Source organism: Zonotrichia leucophrys, chromosome 7 (genome assembly GCF_028769735.1).
Source record: "Zonotrichia leucophrys gambelii isolate GWCS_2022_RI chromosome 7, RI_Zleu_2.0, whole genome shotgun sequence".
In the NCBI taxonomy this organism is placed as follows: domain Eukaryota; kingdom Metazoa; phylum Chordata; class Aves; order Passeriformes; family Passerellidae; genus Zonotrichia; species Zonotrichia leucophrys.
In genome coordinates, this window is record NC_088177.1 from 5,260,530 (window position 1) to 5,277,181 (window position 16,652).

Here is a 16,652-nt window from a genome sequence, read left to right on the forward strand (position 1 = left end):
TCCATTTGCTCAGCTTTTAGTGCAACTTACTTTCCTCACATTTATTTTCACTTTACATTTTTCAGGTATAAGTGGAGAAAATATTTTTAGATTTATACTGGAGATTTGTTGAATAAGTTTGTGTCTGATCATTTTGTAACAAAGATGATGGGGCTGCCTTGAAATGTAGCTTCATTGTTTTACTGATTTCACTGCTCAGATCTGCTGCTGATCTGAGCTGCTTGTTCTGGATCAGCTTTCTCAAGGTTGGCGTGTGCTGCATTTCTGGAAGGAACAAATCCTTCTTCAAGGGGAGAAGGGTTGCTAAGGACAGAAAGGCTTTGTGGATGGTCGTGTTTAATGGCTGTCTTCCAAACTGCTCAGGAGAGATGTAAATACAAGTTTTGCAGAAAGCTCTTTATGTTGGGTTTCTTTAAAAACTGATTAGGAGGGATCAGGGAAGCTCCTGTGAAAGATAAGGGAGATTACTTTTTTTCCCTTGGAAAGAACTGCAGCACATGGTACATGAGAGGCTCCCAAAAACCTTGAGGTGTAGCTGGCAGAAGTTAACTCAGAGCAGCAGAGTCTGCAGCTCAGGGGCTGTGAGTTCCTATTGACTTGGGCTCCTGGCACAAGACAGGTAACAGGTGAGATTCTCTCTAATGTCACCAGTCTGGGACCCATAAATACTTTCTTTTTTGTTGTTGTTTTTTTTTTTAGCTCTGCCATTGTTATGTTTTGCTTACCAGGTGACTTTTTCAAAGTCACATTTCATACAGAAGGCATTCCAAATGTGCAATGAAGGTCATTGAGCTGGTGTTTGTTGTGAAGCACTGTGAAATCCCCTGGTGATGTGTCCTGGCTGAGGATCAGAATTATTTCTTGTGGTACAGTTAGGAACATACCCAAGTCTATGGAAATGTGACAGTAAAAGAAATAATACATGAAGTTTTAGCAAACCTAAAATTTTTCATCTTGGTGAATCCAAGAAGAAAGACTGATAATATCAGGGAGCAAATTGCTTTTCAACAGGGGTAGGAAAGTTTTTAAAGGCACTACGGAATTCCTTAGGTGAAGGTGGGACATACATTCATGTGGGAAAACCTTATCAAATATTTCCTGGTTTTCCCCTATGGTCAATTCAGTTTAATATTATTTGGAGTACATATCTCTAAAGAACATCTAAAATCACATGTGTGCTCTGAGGATGTTTTGTTTTTAAATAGTTGTTCTAAGGTTAATGCAGCTAAACTCTAATTTAGATCATCCTTAAAGCTTAGACTGAAAGCTCAGCTGCAACTTTGCATCTTTTTCTTGCTGCAGGATTAATTTAAAAATTGCTCGAAACTGATAAAGTGAAATATTTGTTAAACTTTTCTCAACACTTGCCCAATTTAACAGAGCACAGAATTTCACAAAAATCATGCATAATTTTGATTCTGTTTTTGATCAAAGCATCCAGAGCTGCCTTGGTCTTATAAACTGACTCTCAGAATTTATAACTGGCCCTTTAGAAGGGTAAGGTAAAAACTTGTCTTCTTTTTGCTAAAGTGGTTTGATTCTATCAATGGTAAGTCTATTTGCTGTTAAAAGAATATCACAATAGACACTTTGTTCATTATATTTGTTTTACCTTAATGCTTATATAAAATAATATATAAGAAAATGACAAAGCTATAAACAGTATAAATCTGAATGTTTTTCTTACAGATATTATATAAATTATGCTAGAGACACCCAATTTCTAAATCTTGAATCCTTATTTTTTTTTCCTTTAAAACACATATTTAAATATTAGCAGAAATTTATAATTTTATCTGGAATTCTTTTATTTAAAGCTGAAAACAGTTGTTCTCCAGACCACTTCCAGTGTAAAACAACCAAACACTGCATTTCCAAGCTGTGGGTGTGTGATGAAGACCCAGACTGTGCAGATGGGTCGGATGAAGCAAACTGTGGTGAGTATGCCAGCGGTTCTGCATCTGATGCTGTGGCTTGAAATTGCTTTAGCAAAAGGAAATAATCATCCCACGTTTTATATCCTCTTCCAGTGTTTGATAATACCTATCTGGAACCTCTCTGGCTCATCCAGTTCTTACTGAATGACAATCTTTGTATGAGTAGTTCATAAAATTCCTATTGTACTACTTCTTCATTGGCAGGAGCTGCAAATGAGGCTCTCATTTGGCATTTAGAGTCATAGAAGTGGCACAGAATATAGTGGCTGTCATAGGATACAGTGATATTCTTTATTTTTCTCACAGTTTTATCCAGTTGTTATCAGTTCTGCCTGAATTTAATTGCTGCTGAAGTTCATAAATAGTGAAAATACAATAATTTGCAAACCCTGGTAGTTAAGACTGATGGTATAGGAAGGTTCAGAGCAGTTTCTAACTTGACGTGGCTCTGTCAGCTTCAGGGAGTTATGAGTCAGCTCTTATTGTTGTAATTAGAGAAAATAATAAATATAAATGTTCTGCCTGGGAAATGGATTGCAGACAATCAGAGACAGAATAAGTGGATCAGTCCTGCTGGCAAATCCCTGAAGATGGGTGTCAGTGCAAGACACACACCAACCATGTGCAGAAACACTTGTGAAACTTCCAGGACTGGTCTATAAAGGAAAATACAGAAAAATGGTCTGAGGTGGAGGAGAACAAGACAAATATGGAACATTTAAAGCTCTCACCATTATTCATCCATGCATCAGTGAATGGTTTGATGAAACACCTGCGTCTGGACAGGTTTATCTCTGGGACAACAGAGTAACAAAACTACAGGCTACAGTCAAGGACAAAGCACTGAGCTCCTTTTCCATGGATGTGTTTCAAATAATTGACACATGAGCATGCATAAAAAATACTCAAGGTGGAAAATATGCCTGGGAAAATGAACTTTCTCAACACTGAAAATCCAAGACCATCGTTTGAATTGCCAGCATGGGGAAAATAATTACTCCTGTCAACTGGTGAGAAGTTTACAGTGCAAGGAATCATTTGTCTTGAAGGAACAGTGAATGCAAAGGAGATGAAGCTTCACCTCCACTGCTGTTACTGAAGCAGCCCTGCACTGCTCACTTTCTGATCCACGTCACAGCTGCTTTCTCCTCCACCATTCCACATCACCTGGATCTCCAACATTTTGTGGCTTTCCAATTGGGACAGCATTCCAAGCTTCTGGACTGTGGATTCACATTTTGGCCAACCTGTGCACACCCAACTGATGTGGCACAAATGGTCGTAAATTTCATCAAGTATTTTCATTCATCTTCTAGTCACAATTAATTTTTTTTAAGAGAAAAAGACATAATACTGATAGTAAATAAGAAAAATTGTGTTTAGAATTAAGTACTTCACTCTGAGCCATAATTTTACAGTAGACAGAATAAAAATTATTCAAATTACTAAAAAGTATAGAGAAACAATGCGTGCAATCCCAAGCTCAAAAGGTTCTTTAAATCACAACATATCCAGCTGGTGGTGTTGGTTCATATCTGAGACTTGACATTTGTCCTGTCTCTGGCAGGAATATGTGAGCAAAGCACGCCCATCCTGAAATCTCCTTGGGATACCATTCCATCCTCTAACTGGAGAATCCGAGACATTGTCAGTCAAATATGTCTCTGTTTACAATAATTCATCATTCACTTCTTCTGCCTTTGTAAAGTTTTCACAACATGCTGCAGTGAGGTGTCCCCCAGTTTAACCACACATTCCCCTGAAAAAACACCCACATCTTTATTTTTAATCTCCTGGCTGCATACACTGCTCTTGCTTTTTGTGTTGGAGGAGACAAAAATTTATCCATAGTCACAATTTCTGTGCCAAACACGGTTGAGTACACATGGAACAGCTAAGCCTTGACAAGAACAGGGTGTGTTTAATCACATTTTGAAGTTTTCCATATTTTTTTAGTATTTGAAATATGGTTAAATGACCTTACAATGGCAGTAGTTTCAACACAATTTGTTCTTCTGCATTTTCTTTTTCAAGTTAAAGATTGTTATTTTTATGTACAAAGTTTGATAGAATTAAATTCTATGAAGTATATGAATGAGTATAAAAAGCATCTACATATGTTGATGTAACACTAATTTGTTATTGTTTGGAGTTCATTTCTAAAATGTCTGCAATGCAAAACTTGTGTACAGGAATCTCTTTTTGCTTGAGTGCTGCCTGGCCATATGTATTTTGCTTAGTCAACTTCTGCTGCTGTGGGTTATTGGAGATATTACACTGAGCACATTACCAGAAGCAGTGGAAATGTATTTATTTTTCTGTGGTTGCTTTCCAACTCAGACAGCTGAGGCAGAATCAGGAAATGTGGGTTCCTTTAGGAGTGTCTGGCGCTTCTCAGAGAAAAAGAGATAGAGTTAATTGGTGCTAACTGTCCAGGCAATTAAAGAAAACCATTAGGTTATGCTAGTCCTTGCTCACAACTTTGATACTTTGCATCAAAAAGAACCAGTTTGAGTTAGAATCTTTACTGGAAGTATTTTAGTAAATATAGGATGGATTTCAGGTTTGAAACTTTTTCCTTTGCAGAGCTACAGAATGAAAATACAAGAATGTCATGAGTTTGGCAGGAATATTTTTATGTTTTGTAATGTTAAATATTTTTAATTGTTTGGCAGTGCAAGTATTTGAAATAATCATGATCAAAGTACCACAGATTGTAATATTGAAAAATATCATGGAAAAAAACATACTTTGGGAGAAAACTTATTGCAAGTGTGACATTGGCAGAGAGCAAGGAGCAAACACAAAAGGCAGAGTTTCAGTCACCAGAATTTTGAGTGTACACATCTGAGCTGCAACACCAATCTTGGTACTCAAATGTGGTTTTATCAGTCTGGTTCCAGAGCCACACCTAAAACAACAGAGAAAATAAAAATTAAAAAAACAAAAACAAAAAAATGAAAAATATAACAAAAAAAAAAGGAAAAAAAAAAGAAATTTGGCCTCTAGCATCAAATCAGCAATTCTGATTTGTGGTTGAGCAGCAGAAGAATCAGGAGATTGGAGCTGCTCTTTGTCAGTCATCAGCAGCCCTGGGCTCGCCCTGAGAGCAGAGTGAAGCTGCTCTGACATGTTTTGACTTTGCCTAACAGAAATTTAAACATTTTCTAGTGCAAAATCACAGTGACATGTAATTTTAAATATGTCATTGAGGCTTTTACAAAGCAAACTTTTTTTTTTTCCTCCCCCAATGAAAATGTCACTGATAACTTTTTAATTTACTTCGTTTCATCTCAGTCCTTAGAAGCTGAACAAATTATTCAAGAGTTGCTCACAGAAAACACAGAGGCAGCTCCTTCCTGCTGGAGGAGTTCAGGGTGTTCATGTATCTCTCTAAGAGGCTTCCAATGTTCCTCTGTAAATAGAAAAGCTCATTGAAAATACAGAACCTGAAATAAATTTCCCTCAGTTCTGCACTATAGGCTTTGTAATGCTTTACCTCGTATGAGTAACATCCAATCCAGTCCATCAGTAGGTAAAAATTTAAATCAAAGTGCAAAATTTTCTGTTCTAAATTATTATGTGCAAAAATAGCTTTTGAGAAATACATATTTAGTACAATTTTCAAATCAATATTCCAGTGGTTTACTGTGACCTGATCTTTTTTAGGGCAGTCTTACAGATAAATTCAAGGAAAAGTTAATTCAGTCCTTGAGATCAGTGCACTAATACCCTCTCTTGTGACCCCTTCTAAATTTCATATTTTTAAACTTTATATGACTATTTATACACTGTATATTTTAATTTCATCAAATTTAAGATTAAGGTGGAAATGTATAAATAGAAATTTAAAGAATGTTATGAGAAATAAATTATTCCTGAAAGTAACACTTCCAATATTATGGTTGCTCATCCTTTAATTATTTCCAGTAACATTATCATGCATTTAGTGGGAGTCTTTCCCATTTTGACTCTTTGTTTGCAATGCTGTAAATATTATTCACCCTAATTACAGATAAAAAAACTTGTGGACCTCACGAGTTCCAGTGCAAAAACAACAACTGCATTCCAGATCACTGGAGATGTGACAGCCAGAATGATTGTGGAGATAATTCTGATGAAGAAAACTGTAGTAAGTAACTTTTACCTTAGTCCATGTTAGAACAGAGTCAGGTTGGCAACGTGCAAGAGGAAAATTTTGAATTTTGATAAAAACAAGATGTGTATTTTCCTTCAACACTCTCTGATCTGCTGAAAATCAGCTGGCCACAATTGAAAATGTCCAAAAATGTCCCTTGCTGTAATTCCTCAATTCTGTTCACTCTTATAAAGAGCTGTATCAGCTATGAAAAGATGCCTGGCCTCCAACTGCTCAATAATCTGGTGAATTGAAAATAAATATTACAATTAGTTTACCTTTCTCAGTTCGTTATGTATCAAATTTCTTATCTTTAAAGAAGAATCATAAACACTGTTCAGAAGTGAAGTGATAAGCATTTAACAAGGAATTTTGATCAAACACTATCTGCTTGTTATATTCATTATATTCTTGAGATGATTTGCCTTGTTTCGTATTGAGAAGTCAATTTCTCTAGTATTTAATTGCATTGAGAAGTAGATGTGGTTATTCAAAGTAGCTCAGTTACCCAGTTCTCTCCTACCCATGAGGAACCCGAAGGCCTAATAAATCTCTGTAATGCCACTTTCAGAGAGTTAATTTCCATCTGGGTCTCAGGAAGAAATGAAAAATTTGTAATGATTTTATCTAATAATTATGGTCTTTATAAAATATTTCAAGAGGGACATTCCCTAACTTGTTCTGAAGTGCCTTGCTGTGTTTTTTTTTTTCCTTTTTACTCAGAAATGCACGAATTTAATATCTTTTTCTTGCACATAATCTTGAATACACATTCCTGATTGTATACCATGAGTGTATATTTAGTATCTTCAAGGTGATGAGCTAGAAAGATTAATAAATTAGGCATTTTAATGCTGAGTGGATGCTGCTGCCCCTTTCTCCAGTTCAAGATGTTGTGTCCAGAGGTAGAGAGTGTCTCATTCAGCTTGGGAGGTTAAAGTGGATTTGTCTGCCCGGTAATTGCTCCCTGCACTTGAAAATATTGTGAGTTTTATTACTGCAAGCAGCAGTGCTGTGGTACATAAAAAAAGGAAAATGTTGTGTGGCTCAGTAATCACTCAGAGCCTTTTGTTGTTGAACCCCAGGGAGGTTGGCACACAAAAGCTTTCTTAGCTTTGTGGGAGATTTTCCTTAGGAATTGATTATTAGTGTCAGTTTTCTGTACTACAAGTAGCAAGAAATTATTTTATGTTTTTATTCTCGTGTAGAAATCAAATAGAGAGTGATAGTTTTGCTGTGGGAGTGTAAATCTACAGGACTGGGCAGTCTGTTGAAAATTTGGAAAAGAAAACCAAAACAGAAACTTCCACAAAATGTTATTGCTGTTTGAAAAATAAATGTTAAGTATCATATTTGGAATTAGCCATGTGTATGACCCAGCAGTAATAATTCTCTTCCTTAAAGATCAGATCATCATACTAGAAAGTGATATTCAAAAGTTAAAATAATGTGAGAGAAATAATCTGAACTTTTTAAGAAAAAGAAAAATTATTAAATTAGCCAGATTTGTATCCATATTAATAACTAAGTTATACATTCAGTTCTTTGTTGTTTTCTCGACTTGAAGATAAACAAAATTGTAATTAATTGTAATGGATGGAATTAGAGAGTTGAGGGTACCTAAATATAGAAGGTGAATTAAACTAAATGGTGTTAGGGTTTTTTAAAATTTGCTTTTGCTTGTCAAATGCATACTTAAATTCTAGCTATAGATTCTCCTGTTTAAATTAAACACAGTAGGCTGGCACAGTTTTAAAATCCAAAATCTTGGAAGCACAGGGACAGTACATAACACTGTTCAGCTATTTGAAATAATTGTATAAAATTTTTATGTACCATCAAGCCACTTACAGAATAAAGTGTAATGAAACAAATATATATGAAATTAGAACTTCAAAAGCATTTGGCAAAATAAGTTGCATTGCACAGTGAGGTAAATTGTTCACGGCATCCATGAATATAATATACAAAGGCTGTCAGGGAACTGTATCAGAAAATGAGTTGTTTCTCAAGAATGAGGAATGAATTCACTGAATTATAGAAATTCAGCTCAAGCATTTACACTTTTCTCTATAGTTTCTTCACATGTAAGAAATTCACTCTTCTGGTCGTAACATAATGAAGTCTTAATGGGGCACAATGATACAGCACTAATAATTTTTCACACCCATTCAGTTATTTTTTTTAACATGTAATGAGCAGGTGGTGTTTGACCCAAATTCCTTGTTAACAAATGCTTATCACTTTACCTTTGAACAGTGTTTGGGATTCTTTTTCAGCGGTAAGAAATCTGATACGTAACTAACTGATAAACTAATTGTAATATTTCTTTTTAATTCAGATTTTTAAGCAGTTGGAGGTCAGGTATTTTTTCATAGCTGATACAGCTCCTTATAGGAGCTTTTGTCATTATTTGTCTTACAGTCTATTGTTTTTAACTATATTTGGACACTGTGAAATAAGAGTTTTTACCTTGGATATTGGTACATGATGAGTCCACAATAAGAAATGTAGAATACATTTTTAACTCCTATGATGTAATATCTGTCTGGAGGCAGAATTTGCTTTCAGAGTTTATTTGTATTTTTGAAACCAAATTACCACAAAAATAGGGTTTCCCCTTTAAGGAAACTCCAAAAAAGGAAAATTCCGTAGGAAGTAATCTTATTCTATCTATCTAACCTAAAAAGAAAGCACCAGTATTTTTTTTATTTAATGTGATTAAAGAAAATGTAAGGTACTGTAACCATTGAAGCAAAGCAAACACAATAATGTTGTATCAAGGCATGAATTCAATCAGTGTGAAAATATTTGTGCTGCTACAAGTTCTTCCTAATGCTCTTTTGTTGCTTCTGCAAGTTGCCAAGAAAACAAATTAGTTAATTTTGTCCTGGGATAAGTTTATATCCCAAATGCTTTTTTTGGGAAGGAGTTTCAGTGTTTTGGTAAAGCAGAAGCTAAAGACTGCTGTCCTTCATGGATTATACAGAAGTCCATTAAAGCTTGTTCCTTTAATACTCTTTTGTATTAATAATTATTCCTTTCTAACAATCTGAGCACTGATGGAAAAGTACTTTTCTGTGTTCATATGTAAATCACAGAGCTGGATCCCAGCCGCAGAAGAAATATTTCTTGCAAACAGAGAATTGAGTACTTAGCTCTTTGTGTACATTTTTTTCCAGTATCAAATCTCTGCTTATAAATAATTTATTAGCAGTATAGCAAAAGTATTTGCTTGTATTTTTCCAATCACTATAGAAACATGATAAATGGGGTTTTTTTTGCTTGTGAATTACTTTCCCCACAAATTATTTCCTTTATATATTTTATCATATTGTGAAATTCTCCTTCTTGGCTTGTTGAAAGCAAAAAGAATCAAATGTCAAGGATTTGCTAGAGCTTACACTTTGAAAAAAAATTTGACTGTGCATATAATCTGAGTCCACATAAATACCAACCTTTAAATTGCTGAAATATAACATTTCTGCAGAACTGATGCGATTGCTCTAGATGTGCTTTAAAAATGACTTTCCTACAACTTCAAAATTAAAATTCATTCCTACCTGAAAAATGAAATTTCTCTTAAAAAATTTCAAAAGAGTCATTTTGAGGGTTTTTTGTATGAAGTAAAGAGTGGAAAAAAGGCAGTGGAAAAGTTAATTAAAACTATTCCATTCCTGGAACTGTTTTTGATTTTTATAAATCCTGGGGGAAAAATAAACCAAAAAACCAAAACCAAAAAACAGAGCACCTGAAGCTGAGTTTGTTGCATCCATGTAACTTGTGTGTAGTGTGTTCTCATGCTGGTATTTACCAAATTTTTATCAGTTTGGGTCCTCTACTTTTGTGTTTGCTTTTCTTTATCACCGTGGCACATTTTACAAAAGCATTCATGCTTGCACCTTCCATAATTCACTAAAGGACCCTTCAACATTTCTCAATTTATTGCTGTCCATTCCTGCTGTCTGCTCTGTCTCTTCTCTTTCTTTTTTGCCCCTGTCTTCCTTTGGTTCAGTCACTGGAATTTGTTGTTCCCCATCTCTCTGCTGAAAAGGTTTTGCTAATTAATCCCTATTCTTCATTTTACATCATTTACATAATGCATTGTTTCCTGTGGTGGAAATAATCCCACAAATAATCCTTTTTTTGCCTTTTAAGTCCTTTTTTCCCCCAAGCCCTCTGAGTGGCAGATCTAAATTGCATATAGAGATTTGTTTAACTTCTCCTAAATTCCCAATACCTCTCTACCTTTATTTATTCTAATGCTCCAGCATCCAAAAAATGTCTTTTGGAGTAGTTCTCATTCTCAGGAGGACAGCACATGGTGTTCTCCTGTGGGGCTCTTCCCCAGAGGTTCCCCTTGCCAATGTTTCTAAGTCAGCAGTAGCAAAAAAAAAATTATTTTATTTGAAACACCACATTTTGTGTTCCCTTTGCCATTCCCCTGAATGCTGAGCACAGGGGAAGCTGACTCTTGGCACACACACACTAAAAATTATGTGATAAATGATGTGATGCTGTGTGATGGAAAGTCAGAAACCTGCTTAGTGCTAATTACATTGGATATTGACATGAAAAATGTATTTCTGGTCTCTGGTGCACATCTCACAAACCCTGTAATGACGTACATGTGTTGAAATTCATAAAGTATATATACTCAACATCATGTTATTGCAAAGAAATCTGGTAGAACACAAATGTATGAAAGCAATGAAAGTATTTTCATTACTGTCTTACGATATGTATTGAAGCTAATTGTTTTGAGTTTTTAATATTTATATCTATTGATTGGGGGATTGATATTTATTTATATTGATTGATTTAAAGGAAGTGCTAGTAAACCTACTTTCTTTCTTCAGAGCCTCAAACATGCACTTTGAAAGACTTTCCTTGTGCAAATGGAGATTGTGTTTCAGCAAGATTCTGGTGTGATGGAGACTATGACTGTGCAGATGGCTCAGATGAGGTAGGCATCATCCAGAAAAAGGATTTCTTTAGGGAATTTGTAGTTTTAAATTGTTGGAGAATAGATTCCTGCACAGAGATTTTCTAAAAGGCAGCAGTGGGAACTCTGCACATGAATCCCTGTATGCAAATATAATTACTAAATTAAAACCAAACCTCTTGATGTAATTATTCTAAAAATAGAACATACAAATAAATCAAATAAAGTTGAAGAGTATTCTACTTTTTCTTGTCCCAGCAGTGATCTTAACCTCTTCCCATCATATAAATACTTTTTGTCCTGACTGGGAAACCATTCTTTTTACACACAGCACTGGTTTGGTTTGAGAGATTTTTTTGAGGTAAGAGTGAAGACTGTTGTGTATCAGAAGCTCACTGGATAATAATTTACTGATTTTCTCTTCTTTTTTCTTTTTACTTTTTTTCCCTTCTCTTTTCCTGTCAATACTAGACCTCAGGTGTTTCCAGCTATTTAGAGCATGTGAGCCACCATTTTGAATCATATCCACAAATATATTTCATTTCACAAGACTCTAATTACTACATATTTCATAACATGGAGGATTATGGGCTGTAACTTCTGTCACCAACTGCATATTTACCAATGTTTAATATAAACTCTTGATCTTGTTTATTGGTTGTTTCTTTGGTACCAGAGGTATTGTGAAACAGGCTGTTCTAGGGATCAGTTCCAGTGCTCCAATGGCCAGTGCATCTCAGCAAAATGGAAATGTGATGGGCACGAGGACTGCAAACTTGGGGATGATGAGAAAAATTGTGAACCAGGTATTGTTTTAAATAATTATGAATTATAAAATGAAGCCAGGAATAAATCAGAGTGAAGGAAGAATATAAATAATAAAATCAAGATTTCTTGGGCACTAGTAGCAGTGAGGAAGTGAAAAAAACCTGAAATACTTCACCTTTTGAGTTTGCATCATTGTGTCTTTCTACTGGTGTTTTGAAAACCCTACTTATGAACAACTCTGCAGTGGGAAGTTGGTTGGGGCACAGGTATTTAATTATTTTGAATTGTAATTTGATAATAAATACTCAACATATAAAATTCTGCTTTGAAAACATCAGGAATTCTTGGCGTGTCCTACAATGTTTTGCTTTGTGGTCTTCATTCAAAGTTTAATAGTCTCTATGCAAAGATTGTTTTCTACTAAATTATTGTTATTTTTATTTTATTTTTACTTTCTTGAAAAATACAGTTGTTTATTTGGCAGGAACTTGCCTAATTTATTTTTTTTAAGATAGATGTAACTGATAAAAGTCTATGACAAAACTCTCCTGATTTACAGTGCAACAAAAATATTTGCCTTTATATTAAAATATCCTGCTTAATATTTATGTGTTTTAATTCTAATAGTGTATACTTTCCAGTGAGATGGTTTCCTATAAAATTTAGCTTATTCAATTATAAATTAGCTACATTTATCTAAACTCCAGGCCCATTTTAAAGAATGCAATTTTTCAAATGTGCTCATTCTATGAATACATGTATTGGTGTACTTGCCTTTGTTACCAAGGATAAGGAGAAAATAAAATGAAATTTCTAAGTGAAAAAACACAAATACTTTTTCACTATACAATTTATTTAGGATGCCACAATTCAGATTTGTTAAATACTTTATTGTAGTTTGTGAAAGTGCTTAGAGACACAAGTTGGCTCACTATTAACCAGAAGGAAACTTTAAATTAAAAATCAATTTATTCATGAATTGTCTTTTTCTTAATGCTAAAATATGTGTTTGTAACCAGCATCTCCAACCTGCTCTTCAAGTGAGTACGTGTGTGCAAGTGGAGGCTGCATTTCAGCATCCCTGAAATGCAACGGGGACTTGGACTGTGCTGATGGATCTGATGAGGTACCTGACACATTTCTGGTGATTTCTTTTTCCTGGGTTGTTTGTTTTTGGTTTGTTTTTGGTGGGGGGGGTGGGATTTTTTGTTTAGTTTGCTTTTGTTTTTGTAATTTTTGTAGGTCTCTGTGAAAAGCACCAATCACTTGTTTCTAAAATTTTAAAAGTTTAACAGTAATAAAATGGTTATAAAAATAGTAATACGATTAGAATAATAAAAATTTGGACAAATTGAATTAGGACAATATGAGACAGTAGAGACCAAGAGTTATGGATGTCTGGGTATCTTTTTCTGGGCAGCATGAGCCCAAAAAAGGACCCACGGTAACAAAGGATTAACCCTTAAAAGCAACAGCCTGTTGCATTTTCATACACTTCATACATGATGCATAAATTCCATTCAAACACAGGATTCTGTCTGGTCATTGTCAACTTCTTCCTCTGAATCCTCACAGCACCTTCAAGGTGGGAAAAAGTTAATTTCCTCTGATAAGAGGGCAAGAAATTCTCTTTCTCTGAAAGATTAAGGTGTCCTGTGGCTGCTATCTCGCTGCGAGTCCTTTCTTTAAAAAAAAGTATCCTACATGGCATAGGATCTTTCTATTTTAACATTTTTTTATAACCTAAAACTATATTTAACACACTACTTAAGAGAATTAATACAGCATTACTTTCTAACACAACACATATAATATTCATTTTAATATTTGCGAAAAGCCAATCATAAAATACATGCATTTTTCACAGTCTCAAAATAATTGAAAGGGCAAATAGGGTTTTCTTGCATCCTTTGAGTGCTGTCTGGTAACTCAGGCCCATGGTTGTGCATTTCTGTGCTCTGTGGACAGGCTTTGGAGTGCAGAAATTTTGTTTTCTCAAAGTCAACCCCCAAGCATGGTTCTGGGGCGGTTTCCATCAGGGCCTGCTCCCCCCTGGCAGCATGGACAAGTTGTTGTTGCTGCCATTGATGTGTGAGAGAGCTGATGTGTGTGTTCCCACAGATGGACTGTGTGTCAGAGTGCAAGGAGGATCAGTTCCGCTGCAGGAACAAGGCCTACTGCATCCCGGTGCGATGGCTCTGTGACGGGATCCATGACTGTGTGGATGGCAGCGATGAGGAAAGCTGTGACCAAGGCAAGAGACGCTCCTCTAAAAATGTTCATTGGGCTTTTTCATTATGAACACACACATTGCAAGTTAGTGGTACCCTGGCCAAAATGAGTGGAGAAAGGAAAGTTCTGTGACCTCTCCTGACAAAGTACAGCAGCTTAACAAGTGATCTGCAGGAATAAGCAAAACTTAGGTTGTTTATGACTTGTTCCTCCTTTCTGTTTCCCTCCCCAGGGATGAAAAGGTCATGTTGTTACTGGAAGCATATTCTTTTTCATCAAGGAAGTCAGCAGTAAATCTGGTTAATTCAAGCTTTTATAGGCCCCAGTAAACTACAAAGCCATGCCCAATAAATCACACAGCTGTGCAATATAATGAACATTTGCTAAATAAGTCATCCTAAGAGCCCAGGTTTCTGTTTATTTCAGCGAATCACAGAACACTTTGGATTGGAAGAGACCTTAAAATTCATCCAATTCCAGCCCTTTGCCATGGGCAGGGACACCTTCTGCTATCCCAGGCTGCTCCAAGCCCCATCCAACCTGGCTTTGGGCACTGCCAGGGATGGACATCTCTGGGCAACCTGTGCCAGTGCCTCACCTTCTTTTTTGTGTTTGTCCAGGAGCAACTTGCTCATCCACAGAGTCCTTCTGGCACTCTTTGATTCCTCTTTGTTGGAATGCACCACTCCTGGGCTTGGATGAGGGGATGCTTGGGTACCAACCAGGCTCTCCTGGGCCCCTCTTCCCTGCAGGGCTCTCCCAAGCACATCCAGGAGAAGCCCAAGGGTGCTGTCCTGGAGCCCAGTGCAGGGAGCTTGCTCTGCACCCTCCTTGCAGCCCTGAGGGATTTGAGCTCCCCCATTCTATGGTCACTGCAGCCCAGGCTGCCCCTGAGCTCCACATTCCTCACCAGCCCCTCCTCTAAGTCAAATTAAAGGAGATTTTATTTTCCAAAGAACAGTTTTAGTTGACATTTTGTCATCTTCTTGGTTTTTTCCCTGGATTTTTCTTATTTCTTTTTCTTTAAAGTGGGTAGTTCTGTGGGTTGGCCATCTACAGTCACATGTTCTGTGCACAAATTCAAAACATAATGGAGTACAGTTATAGGGGATAATAATCTGATACAAAGCAATCATAGTAAATTATCCTTTCCTTGTTTTAAGTCTGTTACACAATACTTAAGATCAAAGGAAAAAAAAAAAGGACATCATGTGGGGATGATTAAGTTTGAAAGACAGACCAGAAAATTCAGAGAATGTGAAGAATATTCCAGAGATGTTTAGGTACAAGAAGACAGATAACAAAGTCAAATAAATAAATAAATAACAACCATCTAGTCCATTTTAAAACTGCTTTTAAAATATCTGGACTGTATCTCTTTAAAACCCAATGGAGTGGAAGTAAATAGTAACATACTTATTTTATCTGATGCCCACATTATTCTTTGGGTAGCATAATGGAGCTTCTGTGAACTGCAAATTGCTTACAATACAATAAGAAGCCTATTGCTAGTTGGTTATTTCTATCATACTTTGTATTTATGTCACAATTATGATTCTGTTGCAGAAATCTATTTTGTAAAGGAATTATGACAGGCAGAGTGATCACATGAAAGAAATGCCACTTTATCTCACTGATAACTAATTTTTTCATCTTTGGAAATACAGCAAACACAAATGGAGTTTTATTCTACAGCGTTCTTAAATAATATCCATAATATTTATCTGTGGCCCACTGTGCATGTTTACAAAAATAACTCCCTTCAATCTTATTAAACAACTAGAATGATGGTTACCTTGTGATTGCACACACTATTATTTGCATTCATACCTTTCATCATGAAGAGTACTTGAATTTTATATATTTTCCTTGGATAATTATACAGGATATTTCTGTTAATGTTGATAAGTTATGTTTGCCATGGGAGTGAATTATACCTGGTAGCATAGAGTGAGAGTTTGAACATCCTTTTATGCAATGGGCATTTCATGGAAATTAGCTTTTGGGGGGAAAAAAGTTCAGCCATTCTGAACCTTTATAGCAATAGAAAGCGTTCTGTTGATTTTAATGAGGTGTGAACAGGGCAGTGAATGAATGAGTAAAAAGCCACTGAAGCCTGATCCAGCTTTAGAGTGGGTGTAATGCATTGAGGTAAGCCACAGTGAGAGTTTTGGCATTATCATATAAAATTTCATTGTTTCCTTCTCTGCAGTTACACAGCTTTATTTATTTTATATACTCCATTCCTCCCAGGAAACTGAAAATCCAGTTACCAAAAAAAATGTGTTTTATAGGAAATTAATTGGAGGAACTTTCCATAACTTTGTTGATTGGTAGTGATAAAATGTAGTCATAATTGAGAAAGAAATTCTTTCTTAGCACAACACACATTAAAACTGAATCCATCTTGAAATAATTTTTAAAGCCTGGGAGCACTCTGCCCTAAACCATTTTCCCTTACCCTATGTTCCTTTTTGTTACATGATTCAGAACACATGGAAGATTTTATTCTTCAGTATTTTATTCTATTTATTTTATTTTATTCTTCAGTATTCTTCAGTTCAGTAAACTTCCTGATGAGTCATTTTAGAAGGTACAGAAAGGATGATCGTGTCAGAGGTCACTTTATTTT

General features: G+C 35.6%; 1 protein-coding gene across 6 annotated transcripts in view; it reads left to right on the plus strand.

The window, feature by feature from the left end:
- LRP1B (LDL receptor related protein 1B) overlaps nt 1–16,652 on the plus strand; it is a 638,472-nt gene that overhangs the window by 565,193 nt on the left and 56,627 nt on the right. For all 6 annotated transcript variants that reach the window (XM_064718934.1, XM_064718938.1, XM_064718939.1 and 3 more), the window contains exons 66-71: nt 1,818–1,937; nt 5,953–6,069; nt 10,935–11,041; nt 11,697–11,826; nt 12,808–12,914; nt 13,910–14,042. In XM_064718934.1, coding sequence (XP_064575004.1) covers nt 1,818–1,937; nt 5,953–6,069; nt 10,935–11,041; nt 11,697–11,826; nt 12,808–12,914; nt 13,910–14,042 — 714 coding nt within the window. The remainder of the gene's footprint in view (nt 1–1,817; nt 1,938–5,952; nt 6,070–10,934; nt 11,042–11,696; nt 11,827–12,807; nt 12,915–13,909; nt 14,043–16,652) is intronic.